General features: G+C 39.0%; 1 protein-coding gene across 5 annotated transcripts in view; it reads right to left on the bottom strand.

Moving 5' to 3' along the window:
• LOC135253660 (E3 ubiquitin-protein ligase HECW1-like) overlaps nt 1-15283 on the bottom strand; it is a 75490-nt gene extending 60207 nt beyond the window's left edge. For 2 of the 5 annotated variants that reach the window (XM_064333237.1, XM_064333242.1), the window contains exon 1: nt 15080-15283. In XM_064333237.1, the coding sequence (XP_064189307.1) occupies nt 15080-15109 (30 nt within the window). In that variant the 5' untranslated portion in view covers nt 15110-15283. Of the gene's footprint in view, nt 1-367; nt 1431-9901; nt 10640-15079 lie in introns of those variants that run through there. The other 3 variants (XM_064333238.1, XM_064333239.1, XM_064333240.1) reach the window with 3 other exon arrangements.
• Nucleotides 15284-15569: the final 286 nt, after the last annotated feature.

The raw sequence follows: 15569 nt of genomic DNA, 5'->3' as shown, positions 1-15569 counted from the left end.
GTGCTTCCCAAGGATTTTATTCAAAAGACAACACTCCCCTGTGGAATTTTGATAATCATGAACGTCAATGTTTGATTTTGATGTGTGTGATAAATTCAGCTCAGTTCAGATCCACTTAACCAAGGTTGTGTGATATCCAAACAGAGGCCAGTGTGGGGGTGGACAAGAGGTAGAGGTAGAGGGTTGGCAAAGCAGGATTCTAAAAGCATGGACATGACAAAGAAAGCAGGTGGCAAGGACGCTGATCGCATGAAAAGACTGACATTTACAAAAGGATACACTTCTGTGTTCATTTCATTATCCATGTACCTGACCCCCTGTGATGCAATGAGATGGGTGACTTATTATGCAGAAAAAGGACACTGACCTTAACACTACACAGGTGCAGCAGCATAATGGCCCGTCAACTGAAAGCACATCAATTCCTGAGGAAGAGTCAATGACGTTACTCCAACAGAGCTGAGACACAGAGCCACAGTGCTGATTAAAACAACGTCCTGTCTGCCAGCATCTGAGCTACCCTACCCTCAGCGTATCTAAAACTGATTTCAACATAATTCCATCATTCCTACACGCATGCAAACAAGCAAACTTTGAAGTCATGCATGTTCAGTTTGTATTCTGTGTTAGCCATTAGGTAAAACTACATTACTTGATACATTTCTCACTGAAACATGAGCTAGATAAACTTTGTTAAATAATTTAGGGGTCTCATTCAATTCTACCAAATATTGTTCGCCCTTAACTTTGATGAACACCCAGTTATTTTGTTGTGATCCGTAACACAACATAAGTTCAGTTGTCACTGAAATTAAATGATAAACATTAAGTATCCAAAAAAGGTAACTTGTGAAAACTCTTGCTGGTCTATGTTCTCTAAATGTCAAAATGCAATATGATAACAAACCCTTGATATCTCAGAGCATGTGCGTCAATGTAAGGCTACTGCTCATTTTCTCATGTTGTTTCATTAGAAACACAGTAATGAAAACAGCAGCTGACATACATATACAAAAAAACAAGCACATGCACATGCACATCATCTGATGGTTAAAAAAAAAAACCCTGTAAAAAAAGGTTAGACAGGATACAAAAACACACATTGATCAATACAGAGCACATACAATAAGCAAAAGCCAGCAAGCTAACAGAGGACTGGAAGATATTGTACCATACAACAAATGCTCTTGATATCAGGTAACTTTAAGGAGCACCAGACATTATTCTCTACAAATAAAAGCAGGAAACATGTTCTGAAAGATGGACCACACATTTTTGAATATGTCTGGGGTATGCTACGTACCTGCAGCCAAACACAGTCCATGGATTTATTTTCAAATACTTAATATACTGCGACAAAAGCAGCACCAATAAAAATATTAACTTCAAAAAAATTAAAATAAAATAAAGAATAAGATGAGCAGGAGACACTATTTCAAACAAATTGGCGCATTCAAACAATCTCTCATTTTAAAAGCACGAGTCATTCTGCACAAGATATAAAACACACAGAGGCTGCAGAGTCTACAGGAGCTGACGATGCTCATGACAATGATGTAAAGTCCCTACAACACTCACAGATTATTATGGCTTCTCTATTTCATGCTGGTGCTCCGTATTACTTAGCTTAATTAGCCGGCATGTGAGAGGCAAGGCTTACCGTGTCAAACGGTATCTTTGCCAATAGCTGCTGAGGGTGTTTTCATTATCTTTTCTAAAACCCAGAAAAAAGCATCATAAACACCTGTCTTTCTGCCAGGAAATGTAAATAAATTGAGCAAGAAAAGAGCGTGGAGCTTTCCACTTGTGCCTTTTCATTTTAGTATAACAGTGATGGAAGAAGGCCTTGCTCCTTACAGGGATAGAATCGTTAAAAGGCTTTTGTCTAGCAAGCCAGATGTCTTCCCTTTTACGATGAACGCACAAGAGAGATGCTGCGGCAAGCTAAAGACTAACAGCAAATGTTCCTCAGTTTACACAAGGTACCCAGCAGATCACCAGAAAGGATGGTAAATATTCCTCTGATTAATGTAGCCTGCTTCATAGTCTGTACAAGGTGGTGTTACAAATAAAGTGGCAATTCAAAGTAAAGTTAAGAAAAAGACACACACAATCACTTGCACATATATGCATATATAGGCACGGTATGCAGATTCCTACAGGAGGGTAGACATCCAAGAACAGAGTTGGGCAGCCCTGGTATAATTAAGAGGCATTTAATTGGTCAAGATAATCAAGATGTGGCAGAGTACAGGGTGCTGATCCTGCTGCTCAGTGTAAGAGGTCTGAAGACATCTTCAATAGCCCTCTGAACAGATCTTCCCTGTGGAGCTGTAGCATGAAAAGACCTGGACTTCAAAGTATTAGGACATTTTTTCTCAACGTTAAAAAATATATAAGGATCATCTGATGACGATATCCACAGTGATATCGTAAGAGCCACAGTATATTCGTATATTTTCATGTTTTATTTGACTCTCAATGTGAATAGGTATTTTTGGACTCAAAATGGCATGCTATTGGCTTTACTAATTAACAAGCTTTTACCAAGAAACCAATCGATCAACCTGAGGCAATTGAGGCCTTAAGAGGTAATCCCCATTACGAATCCATCTACACGGCAAAGTGAAAATCTGTAACTCTACGCCATTAGCAAACAATCCCATAAAGTCATACCATGTTAGATATTCTGAGGGAAATTCCACCACTATAACTACCCACAATTAAAGTGAGCCACGCGGAGATACATTTAAACAGGATGAGAACTGTGAAAAGGGGAACCACAACCACTAGCATGTTTAAAAGCCTTTGGTAAGGCAGGGAAGACAATTAGTGCAACAGAAGGTCCATTCGTTTCAACTGAAGTTTAATTAATGGGGGAAACCATCAAATTGGTCTTTGGAGATGCACTGTGGTTGGCCTCTACCCACCCCTATCAAGCTGAATAGACAGATTCTGTCATTGTTTCTTTTTCTAGGAAGTGATATATGTAATTTGAAAAATATTTCCTATATTTAGTGTAGCCTGAACAGAGCCAGAGCTCACAAGCAATGGAACAATAATAAAAAATGAATGTAAAAAATCATTTTGTATTTTTGACATTCTCTTTTCTTTTTGTTGTTGTGGTTTTAAACCTAGAATACAATCTTGTCTGAGTCTTTAACCAGCCAGTTTTCATCCATCCATTATCTATACCCACTTATTCCTGGTCAGGGTCACAGGAGGTGCTGGAGCCCATCCCAGCATGCATTGGACAGGAGGCAGAAATACACCCTGGACAGTTTGCCAGTCGATCACAGGGTGCACACACCATTCGCTCACACGCTCATACCTAGGGGCAATTTAGATTCTCCAATTAACTAAACCTTCAGGCAATTTAGACGCTCCAATTAACCTAACCTGCATGTCTTTGGACTGTGGGATGAAACCCACCTGGAAATGGGGAGACCATGCAAACGCCACATAGAAATGCCCCGGGCAGAATTCGAACCAAGGCCCTTCTTACCGTTCTATGGAAACAGTTCTATCCAGTAGGAATCAGAAGCTCTGTCATCTACGTGTTGTGAACACTGTGGTAAAGTGCTCAGCATGCAAGTTAAAAATATAGTGGCTACTTAGTATGGAGTGGAGACCATGTGTGATATGGTGCTCTAGTCTTATTCGCTCTGTATGACTACATTCATGACTACCGGTCGACAAATTGCACAGAGCATAGCTTACCATTTCTCACACAAACAGCCTCACAGCTAGTGCTTCTAAAAGCAAAGTGCCAATACGGTAGGAAATCGATATGGCTACGGCTGAATATGTACGATTGTTATGAGGGACGGCTGCTTTCGTATAGATGACTGGACGGGTGCATTTAGTGCTATTCTCTTTTCTGTTCAATGTGTACCTTTGAGTTCCAGCAATAAAGGACACACAGCAGTGTATTACAAGGACACTTTTGTGGGATTACTTCTGACATGGAAGAATGTAGCAAGCTCTACACCGCTCCCACATATGGCTATGTGGAAGTGCAGAGGTTTTCATTTAACGCTATTCTCACCCGCACAGCTTTCAGTTATGGATAATGCCTCGCTATGTGCACTGAAATGAAAACATATTTGGACATGTCACATCTTCCTTGGATGACCAGGGACATGTCCCTCCATTTCAATAGCTTGCTGACCCGCTCCATTAATTAATGGAAGGACACAAATAGTCAAACAGTGTCAATTGACAAAAGCGGTGTTTCTCAAGGCTCTGGGTGACAACATTCAACCGTCCTCATGCATCATAATTTTGTATAGAATTATATTATATTTATTAAATCATGTAAGTATGCAATTATAGTGGCCTCAGTTTCACCTGTGATTAGTGGGGAAAATCCTGTTTCAGTGCCCCGATTTTACATGAGAATCCTCAATTAAAAATGAGATATAGCATCTAGCTCTAATTATTATTTAAAGGCATTGGCTGTGCTCAAGGTGCAGTAATGTCTAATAACCATATAACCACATCAACTCAGTGTATAAAAATTAACAACGACAAAGAAATGTTTTTCGTCAGGCATGAGATTTCTCCACTGTGTGAATGACTAGATTCAATCATGAATAGCAGAATTTTACACTTACATATCTGTTCTAATAAAATCCATTTTGAAGACTGATTTTAAGACTGGAAATCTGAAGTATGTTTGGGTACTCTCCAAATTACTCAAGAGCATAAGCAAAGTTTAACTGTGAAGCAGTGTTACTGTTACTGAATGGAAAACTTTATTTAAACAACATTAACAGAACATTTAATGCAAGACATGGCTGAGGAATTTTAACACTTTGCTATCTTTGGCACAGTTAGATCTTTGAGAGGATGTAACACATTCCAGGACGCTGTGTTTTAGGGATTAAATCAGTGGAAAGAAACATATCCACATCGGAGATTGCCCTAACCACAACTCTGCAAATTAGTGAACCCCAGAGCTAATAACAAAAAGCTTAATTCATTGTAAAAAGCTATTACCAGCACTAACCACACCACACTGCCCTCTCGTCACTACAAGCACATGCTGTTTATGCCTCCTGAATGCTCTAAAGGCCTCATTAATCAGATCACACACATCATACACGGCTGCTCATGTGTTTTAGAGGCAAAAAATCTCCAGGGACAATGCACAGGATTCCTCTCACAGTACAGACCACTGGTGTAATTGTCCACGTAGTGTAATTGTGCTGGCTGTTTGCGAGTGAAATTCAATTAATCGTAATCTGAATATGAGCGTTTTGCATACCTGACGCCAACTAATTAGCTTCCTCCCCCTTCAGCATCTCCTCACCTGCTCCTGCGCTAGTTAGAGCTGAATTAACCATGGAGATACAGTCGTTCAGTTCCTCGACACATTTCATTTCTCTTCACGCCTCTACATGAACTGTGAAACCACAGTTCTTCAGGCCTTTCCATTTGCCTCTGCGAATACTACATCTTTGCTCTTATCAAGATGAAATGGGATGTTCTCTGATTCGTTGGCTGAGATGAGTGTGGAATGGGGTCAGAGCAAATTTAGCGACTTCAACAGAACACCGATCTTTCCAAGCGCTGACTTCCTGTCTAACCCCCTTCCCTTTACATGGCCTAAGTGCTTTCAAGCCTGCAACTGTTATGCATAATTTAATATGAGACTGAAATGCTTCATCTGAAATGGAAGCGTGGAAAGTGTATTTGGCACCATTTCATTATCATTCAAATACCTACATTCTTTTATACTAATATGCATATCTTGTTCATAAATTTTTTTTAATGAAATCCTATTTTATTCAAGTGATAAACAGAAGGTAAACTGAAAATTTAAGGAATCAATAGATTTAGGCTTAAATATTAGCAAAGAACTTGCTTGAGCTAATGTGATTCTTATGGATCTAAAGGGAATAGTGCATATGAAAGTGTGAGGATATTAAGAAGACTTTTAAAGTAACAAACAAAGTCATTTTCCATGTACTATTATAGACTTAGTGATTCTGTTAAGTGCCTGCCAACATTAGTCGTTGGGGTATGCTACCCGTATCGTTTCCAAGCACTTTGGCACACATGGAGGGCATCATCGTTTGTATGAAGCTATAATTATCCTTATTGTCATTCTCTTTACCAATGCAAGGACACACCTTATGAGTCCCGACTTCTGCCTCTTAGTAGTGGTGTATGCCATTCAGATTTACAGGATTGGGTATACAAGACACAAGGGGATTTACTGTACTGCTTTTCCAACATGGTGATACTAAGAACTGCCTAAACTTTACTTCCCATAATGTTAGCCCATGTTCTAAACTGCAAATTTAATGTTTACTGTAGTACTGCTTGAAAAACCACTGTCTCATCAAGTTACAGCTTCTAATCTAAACATAAAAAAAAAAAAAAAAAAAAAAAGAAACCAGTCAAGCCCAAAGCACAAAATTAGCAGGCAATGTGAACATGGCCGCTTGGATTTTGAGTGGATCATTCGCCAGAAAAAACCAGCTGTTTCTATCATCTCCGTCTCACTGCAGCAGTTCCGTCCTTATTGTTTATTTAAGTCTACTTGTCATGCGAGTGCAGCACTCTACAGCTGAATGACTCCCAGGCTCAATGCATTTTAAAACCATATTCCTACCACTTATAAACAGAAAAAAATATTTATCCAAAAGAGAATCCCCTATTTGCGCTTTTGAGCTAAAACTGACTGCAAAATTTGTTCACATGTAACTGACTTTGTATGTTTCCATTAGCATTATCTCTTCAATTCTTCAATGGATAGCAAAAATAATTAGGAGCAGAGATGGAGAAGCAGAGGTCTGATGACTCTGAAAGACAGGAAGTGAGCCAACTAGGGAAATGCTGTGCCACACTTGAATAAAACTGAAAACAAGATATCAAATTACTCTCTCAGTGGGGACCTACAGGTTGAAGTCGTGTGTTTTTAATACCATTTGCATTTTGCCAATACTGTGACCCACATCAGTCGAAAACTGATGAAAGGGGAAGGGTAACCTGGTCGTACCGAATGACACATTGTCAAATCACACCTACCACTGCATGTAAAGACACAAATGGTTTTCCAGATTACCACAGCATTTTGTAAATATTTCAAAATTTGTGTGTCTATTCAACTGGTACTATGCGATAAAGGTTAAAGGGATAGTTTCCTTTGTGTATTTTTAAAAATATTATTTAAGTTTTGTGTCTTTTATATTGGCCCAGACAGTTTGTGTGTGATAATGAAGGATATTCTAGACATTTCTGACAACCTGGCATTCAGAGTGTTGTCTGAAGAAAGTAAATACATTTCAAGTAAATCCAAAGCAGCTTGTGCAGCCAGATTTTGTTTCAGGAGGCTGTACATATGAACAGATTAATTTTCTAACATTTATACGACACTCCATCTTTGCATTTCCCTGAGTGCAGCATCATAGAAAATAGTTATTATTGAAAGAACAAATGGTTAACACAAATGCATTCAAACCTATGAAAGCATAACATCACTGTACGAGCTGATTTCGAATGACATGAAGTGTTTATTTTTTTCAGACCATAAAACCCCGAATGCCCTATATTTGCCTATACCTGCATTTCTCTGAAAATGTCTAAAATATCCTTCATTAAATGCAAGAATTGTCCAAGCAAATCAAAAACATACAATAAAACTTAGATACTATTTTCCTTTAACACAGATGGTGAACTTTCTCCTTAAGGTACAATGTAGTACTGTTTAGCATTTGAAATGAAACCATTTTGTGTGGTTCCGTGGAATTTATTGGAGGTTCTGCTCACATTTGACAAAATGACAGAAAATTCCGGAAGAAATTAATTTCAGCAGAGCAGCATATTTTGGGGCTAATAGGACAAGGAAGTCAAGTTGTTTAAGTGATAATTTAGTCCCACAACAGCATGTTGTCAGCATATGAACTGCTTCATACAAGTATTAAAAGGAATGAACCTGAAGTAGCAATCTGTTCAGACTTTCACTGAGTGAACTGATTCATTGTTTCATCCTCAAAACAAAGATAAATATCTAAAGCTGATTGTACAATGGGTGCTGTCGGTGATTGCAAGCAGCTGTCATTGGCTCTCTGCTCATAAACTCACAGCACTTATGACAATAGCCTCCTCACTTATTTTTTGTCAACTTCTGGGTTCCTTTTTATTGTTTCAGTCTAATAACAAGCCATGTGTCGGTTGGCTACACTTGGTTTAAGCTGTTGGACATTACAGTATTCTCAAAAATAAATAGACTGAACCCCTAGTCCACCTCCTCAATTTAATATGGCCCTTTATTCCTTGTGAAGAGAAACAGTATAACAGACATTCTTACAATAGGCAATCAGATATTTACTTCTGTGTTCACAACAACAAGGTGAAAGTGGTGGAACACTGGACTGCAATCCACTGAGGCCTGTCCATCCAGGGCGTTCACCTTACTCTAGCTCCAACAACAATGAGTAGCTTGAATTGTCATTATTCATTCTTGGGGTCTTATTAGCACTATTTCCAGTTGAGCTAGAAGGACCAGAATGAGTGTAATTTGTTTTATACACTCAGATAGCCAAGAGCATGCAGCATGGACATGTACTGTTTGAATCAGTTTAACAACGGAGGTGCCAAAAACAAGATAAACCGCATTTTAAAAGCTGCAACATTACATTCAGCGTGCATTCAGAGATAAGAACTCACCCAATTTTTTGCACAATGCACCACCAAGTTCTATCACCGTAAGAAAACTGCTCATTATTCTCTTCCATTTTTCTACCTTCTCCTATTCCCTAAACCCATGACACAACCAATGTATCAGTCCATTTATCCAGTCCATCTTGCAATACACTATTTCAGAGCCAGAATCCCATTCACACTGATGAAAATGCAATGTGTGCAACACTTTCATTTGATGTGTAAGCACACTGCAGCATGTTCAGTTAGTGTTCTCTTTTTTAAGTGAAACTAAGAAAAAAGAGAACACACCCTAGTAACAAGGAGCTTACCATCAGACATGAAAGCAAGAAATGCCAACACTTATGAACTTGAACTCCAAAAAATATATTTATTATTTCAAAATACAAAATTGGATATACTCTTGCTTTAAGGAGTCCAAAGGAGGTAAGTAGAGTATGTGACCTCAATCTATGCTTCCAGTTAGTGTGCTTACCAACATGTATTTATTCTCTTTTAAATAGTTGGACCTGGCTGGCCAAATCGCTGATTTCCTCTAAACTGTATTCTGGTGCCTTTGCTTGTCTCCATGTGGATGTAATAAAGGTACTTCAAAGAGCGTGAGAAGAAAATGCACCCACCCATCGATACCCATTTCCTTCCTTCCTGTCAGAATGTGTTCCTTATTGACTTTGAATGAGCTTTATTTGGAAGTCCCAATTTTAGTCTGAATCAATAATCTGCAGGTTACCAGCTCTACCATCCAGTTGCTGATTCCTGGTGTGGTCCCTGTAGAATCGATACTAATCTAAATAGTCCCTTTGTAAATGCGCTAGTATATTGTCCCTGTTAATGAACAATCTTTTTCCCCTTCTGATTACGGAACACATCAGCAGTTCGCCATATAATCCAAGGATGTGAACCTGAAAACGAAGCGCTACTCTGGTATACGGAGAGGGAGACACATGCAGAAGATTCTCACCACTAACAAATGCGAATTCCAGAAGTACAAGCTGGCCGAGCGCAATTTTTATTCAATGAACTAATAAAATTTTAAAGCGTATGATATCAGGAATCTTGCTAGCACAATCAATTGTACTCTTATGGGATTGAATTAAAGATTCCAGCGTGCTACCACAGGCTAACCGCCAGTTGCACTCACAACATTGCTTCTCATACGTTTCCATAATTTCCTCAAAAAGCTGCAGTTTCTAAAAGGCGAAAGTTTTGAATGAAATATGTGGCTTACCAGCCAGGCTTCAGCCCCTCTGCTCAAGCCCATGCCCCTCAGACTTCACATCCCATCACTGACAGTGCAGCTCGAGGACCCTGGAAGAAGCAGGAGCTCGAGTGCCACGTCTGATTGGGGTTGCGAGGAGGAGACGCCATCGGAATCAGGTGCCTCAGCCAGGTTAAGATTCCCGCCAGGCCGATCTCAGCACCCCGTCACTCCTGTCCTAGTGACCTGCTCTCAGCGCACTCTTATCCCGCAGTCCGTTCTCTTCTACTTTAAAAAGTACACTGAAGCAGAATTCACATGAGCCGGATGAAAGCAGTGAGAGATGGCAGTTCCACTTCCTCACAGCGTGTGTGCAAAACAGGTACCAAAGCGACAGCATTGTGTCATATAAGACTGACGGCACTATTCTTGGGGTCACCACAGGATTAAGGTCAACGTGAGGTAGGTCAGCTGCTGATTGGTTCATTTGACACCTGATGAACATCCCACTTAATCAGTAGTTAATTAGTGACACAGCTTACACTGATGATTGCATGAATCATGTTTGCATGCAGTTGATACTTATTGTTTTTGTTAGTATTTGTTTACTTATTTATTGCAAACTGGCCTTTCCAGTAGCCACTTCCTGCAAGGAATTCCTTCCACAATTACGTATAGACAGTTATTGCTGGATAATACCAATACACTCAATACAAGTCTATGCTCTGAATTGTATGATATTCTTTAGATCTGAAACAAACACATACATCTATACATGTGGGGAAAAAACTGCTCCATTCGACCAGCAGACAGGTCAAAAAATGAGGTAAATAGTCATTTCTTCCCAGCAAAAATAAAAATTGTGCCTGTGATTGATTTCATTTCATAATTGAGAGACTTGTGTAATGTAACATATTTACATCACATGTATGACAATCCAAACAGTTCTCCACTCTGCCCTAATAAAATATGAAGCGTCTGAAAGAATATGGATTTTAGGCAATATCTGTTAAAGAAAATCTATGCCTCAAACAATGGAGAACACTTCCAATGTAAATATACTGTACAACATACTTTCTTAAACTGGGTGTGTCAGGCATGATAAACAAGAGTTTTGCTCTCTCACTGAAGCCATGCGAGATTCATGACATCATTGCAAGTGTAACTGCTTAAATTAAAAATATAAACACTGCATCTAACATCTTCTAGTGATATGGACTTTTGGATGTTACAAAACGCATGCTGCTCAATTAATACAAATCATTTTAGACAAATGAAAAAGGTGACCAGTATGCATTCTCTTTCAAAACCATTATTTACTAGTAGACCAAGAAGTTGCACAAAAAAATAGTACAAAATAGAATAACCACCATAATTTCAGAAACCATCACAACCAATGCTGTAATAATATCAGTGAAGGTGGTGATATAGTATATGCGGTGTGAGATATTTTCCTAAACTGGCTTACGCATTACCTCAGTCACTGATTAAGATGTGGGAGCATTTTCACTTGTAAATACTACAATTACCCACTTAATTGAAATGTAGCTACCCATGTTTATGTGCCATGACTGATTTAAATTATATGGTTAGAAACACAATACAAACAAAAGAATGTGAAGACAATTACTATTATACTTAAAAAACACAGAATCGCAAAACCACAGAAGAGGAGCCACATGGGCCCAGTGGGCTAATTTTGCCATTTCTGATCTTCTTGAGATTGATGCAGTATATCAATAATATATCAATACATTGACTGAAATTATAGATTTACTGACAGTCACCAGTTTATGAATGAACAATTATTTTTGGCTTACTCAAATTATATAAAGATCACATTACTAAACATGTGTTTCATTTCCTCATTTATGCTCAGTCCCTTACTTATATGCATCTTTCATGAGAAATTTTATTGCATGACTATTATCCACCCCAATACCCTGTGACTGATGGTAAGGAGGGTTTTATTGTGAAAATGCAAATTGACATGGCATTAAGGACATGGCATTAAGGTAATGCATAACCTGGAATAACCATGCAAATATTAGAAATAAGGCAGGATTACTTTTTCCACCAACAACGATTTTTGTGACCTTTGAAAATTGGTGACTTATTAAAAATAGCTTTTTCAATGTCTTCAATTAAATCTATTAAAAAAATAAAGAAAACGCCGCTCTCCATTATTGGTAAATTACAGCCAGAAATAATTGCCAAATCTGAATAATCATGGACACCTCATAATGTGCTTTAAAAGGTTGAATTTGAATGTAGATTGGGATGCAAATTTGGGATGTAAATTTTACACATTATCCTGTCTTGAAAATTTAAATTAATGATTATATGACAGTTTACCAGGTTTGGGGACCATTCAAGTCTGTAATAGGAATGCCTTTTGATAATGTCTTTCTGGAAACCTACTTGGTAAGTGCATTCCCATTGTGATGCTAGGAAGTGATTTTGCGATGCTGCCCACTAGGTGTGGCTACAGCTGTGGTTCATTGTAATCACATCAGCTGTGGCCCATTACCTAATAATGGGCGCCATAAGGGGCCTGGCTTCCATGCTTAGTGAGACAGCTTTTTGGTTGGCAATGGAGCGGTGCTATGCAGTGTGGTGGACTGGTGCCAGTTTTTGTTGTCCTTTTCCTTTTGTGGTGTCTGGGTTGCCAGATTAACCTTTTCATGTTTCCTTAAGGATCGCTATTGGTTTGGTGTTTTTGGGAAATAAAAGCTGGTAAGCCAACACTTCTCTTGTGTGTGTTCTGTCTATTTACCACATGAGAAGCGGCCACCCCCAGCCCTGCATCACACCGTTTAGTGACAGCTAGGGTTCCAAAATTTGGGAGCATTAAGAGGTGGACAATTTCCATGGGAATAAATGGGAACTAATGGGAATGAAAGGGAAATTGTGCAGCTTATTTGCACAGGCTGCGTTTACCATATGCATATAGAAATGTAAACCTTTTACCTTATAAGCAGGTATAATTACAAAACATACAAAAATAGAAAACAAAAATTGATGATTTCATTTTGTGTTTAACTTCAATTAAATGAGTTTACTTCTCACATGGGATACTTTCATAGAAAAAAAAACAGGAATGTTGAATAATGTATTCCCTCTGATGGGAGAATGCACTGTATATGCATTGGGTTGCATTTCTACTGACTTCCCATTAAATGGGATGCTGAAGATTACAGGAAGTGAACATAAGGTGCAAGAGTGCACTGGACATGAGATTCAAATTGCAGGGTTGTAATTCAACTGAATTTCCATTAAATGGGGATATTTCAACCAAAACATGACAATATCTAGAATTACCTTATGAGTATTTTCACCAAAATTAATTATAGGCTAACATTTTATATTGAAATTGGACTAATTTTTCAAAACCCCTCAGCTTAACTTCTGATGGAAAATTCCGAGAAAGTTTCTGGGAATTTACCAGAAATGTTCTGACCCATTGCAACCCTAGAGATTGCTGTTGAATCCATGTGTCAGGGTCTGCTGCATTTGGGGATGATGCTCAAATTCAATTAAATTTACAAAAGAGATGTCTTTTACCGACACGGTTGACATTTTTAACAAAATCAATTCTGGGGGGCAGGGTGGAGCCAGCTATTAATTTAAAATCAGTTTAGATGCATTACCTCCTATTTTAGCTTTGGAGGAAATGACAGATGCAGGGCCAACATACCATATTTGAATGGTTTGTCACGTGGCACCAAATAACAAATCTCCTTCAACATCAGATATTTTATTTGCTATGTGTTTCAGTATAACAGTGTCTTTCTAGAGTGTATCTGCAAACTTTATTAAAGTGGAGAAATCCTCAAACGATCAGCATTTCAGCATGAGGCACTAATTACTGATGGGACATTTAAAAGTTGATCAGCAACTTTGACATAGTTGGGCAGCACTATCCTTACAGTGCATAACTACTGATTAGTGCTACTTTGTTTTAGTGCTTGGCTAAAGATATGATCTGCTATGTCATCCTAACCTAGGCCCCCTCTTGCTACTACTGCCGCTTTTGTCAATAGAATGCTTCTGTGTTGTCACCACATGTAGCCCTGACTTGAATGGCTTAAATCCTAAGAAATTATAAATATTTATATAGCTACAATTTATGTCACACACAATGAGTGCCATTCTGACATCCTGATAACATCAAAACAACGATAGAAATGTGGCATTCTGCCACGAATGCCAACAGCAGAAGTGCATCTACTGCATTCACAGTAAGTCTAAATGTGCTTATGTGTAGATGTTCATTTAGGCTACAGCTTCTGAGCAAACATTTCACTAATCAATGCAGTACATGATTGTACTCTGCTTTGAACCATTCACTGACCTCCAATACCTAATACATTATTTTTTTCAGGATGTTAATAACACACGGGATTCTGACTTGGGATTCTACCTTGTCCTAAAAAAGCCTTTCGTGGCTGTGCCGAGGCGGTCAGATCTCAGATGGCTGCAGTCACATTTCGAAGACGAGCGAATTAGGCATTTTACTGAGAATGCGTTACTATTCCGTACTGGCAATGCGGAAAGGCTTGACGTTTTGTCGAACGTGGTAGGGACAGTTCGTAGCGTAGGTAGCCCACTATGAAAACATATCTGCCTCATTGGGAGAGATCAAAATGTTGTAGCTACGCTCACAGAAATCTGACCGACAGAAAATGACACAATGGTGAAATCCAAGTTTCGCTCGGATTTCGTTGAGTTTATGTACAGGTAATCATTAGTTTTAATAGTTTGTCGTTTTGGGTCGTTGACGAATATTACAAGGTTGGATTGTCATTTCATCTTAACGTCATTGTCAACATGGTCATTTTCAAATGCACTGTGATGGTCCATTCCAGCAACAGGATTATTGCTGTGGGAAGCCCCGCACAAAGAAATAACTGGAAGCTGTTACCCCTGGCTCGACCGGCGCTGCAAGCGACCGCATGAATTGACTATTTAATTTTAAAAACAAGTAAACACGACTGAGAATCTGCGATGTCAATTTCCAATGTGTTACAGACGACTCTGGAGTTTGCCGCAACACTGATGCATTACCTCATTCCATCGCTATACCGCACTATTCCTACAACAGAGATCTACAGTATCTACAGTACACAGTGGTCATTGGCTCGCAAATTTAAGTGCTACTAGTCAAAGCGTGCAGATGTATTAAACAAAGACAGCAACGTGACTTACCTGGGATAATATCACCTGTCTGTGAATCATACTCCACTTTACGAACCTTAGATTCCAAAAGTGACTTTCATACTTATCAGTAGGTTAATGTAAAGTCCATACTCATCGACGTGTGAAATCCTGCCACAAACAACACATACCAACGGCGCACAATGCTAGAGCAGTACACAGGTCTTTCCATCCTCCTGTCTCTCTCTCTGGGTACCAGGCGGCTGCAGCCAATGGAAGGCTTTGTCTTTGCATATGTGCCGCTGCCATTCGGTCTCTCTGCTGCCCCCAGCGCGTCTCTCTTACTATCAAGCAGAAAGAAAAATGTCAGTCGACAGTGTGAGAAGTAGACCGCCTCTCTTAGGCGATGCTGCTAATGCTCTTGAGAAACAAGAAAAAAACCTTGTGATATCATGGCACCAAATGTATTTCCAGGCATCATGCATACAGTGGTTTCCAGACCAAACCACATCATGCACACACAACCGACATATAGTAAGCT

This window comes from Anguilla rostrata, chromosome 4, assembly GCF_018555375.3.
Source record: "Anguilla rostrata isolate EN2019 chromosome 4, ASM1855537v3, whole genome shotgun sequence".
Lineage (NCBI taxonomy): Eukaryota > Metazoa > Chordata > Actinopteri > Anguilliformes > Anguillidae > Anguilla > Anguilla rostrata.
Note: the sequence above shows the minus strand (reverse complement) of the source record. Positions and strands in the feature narration are given on the sequence as shown.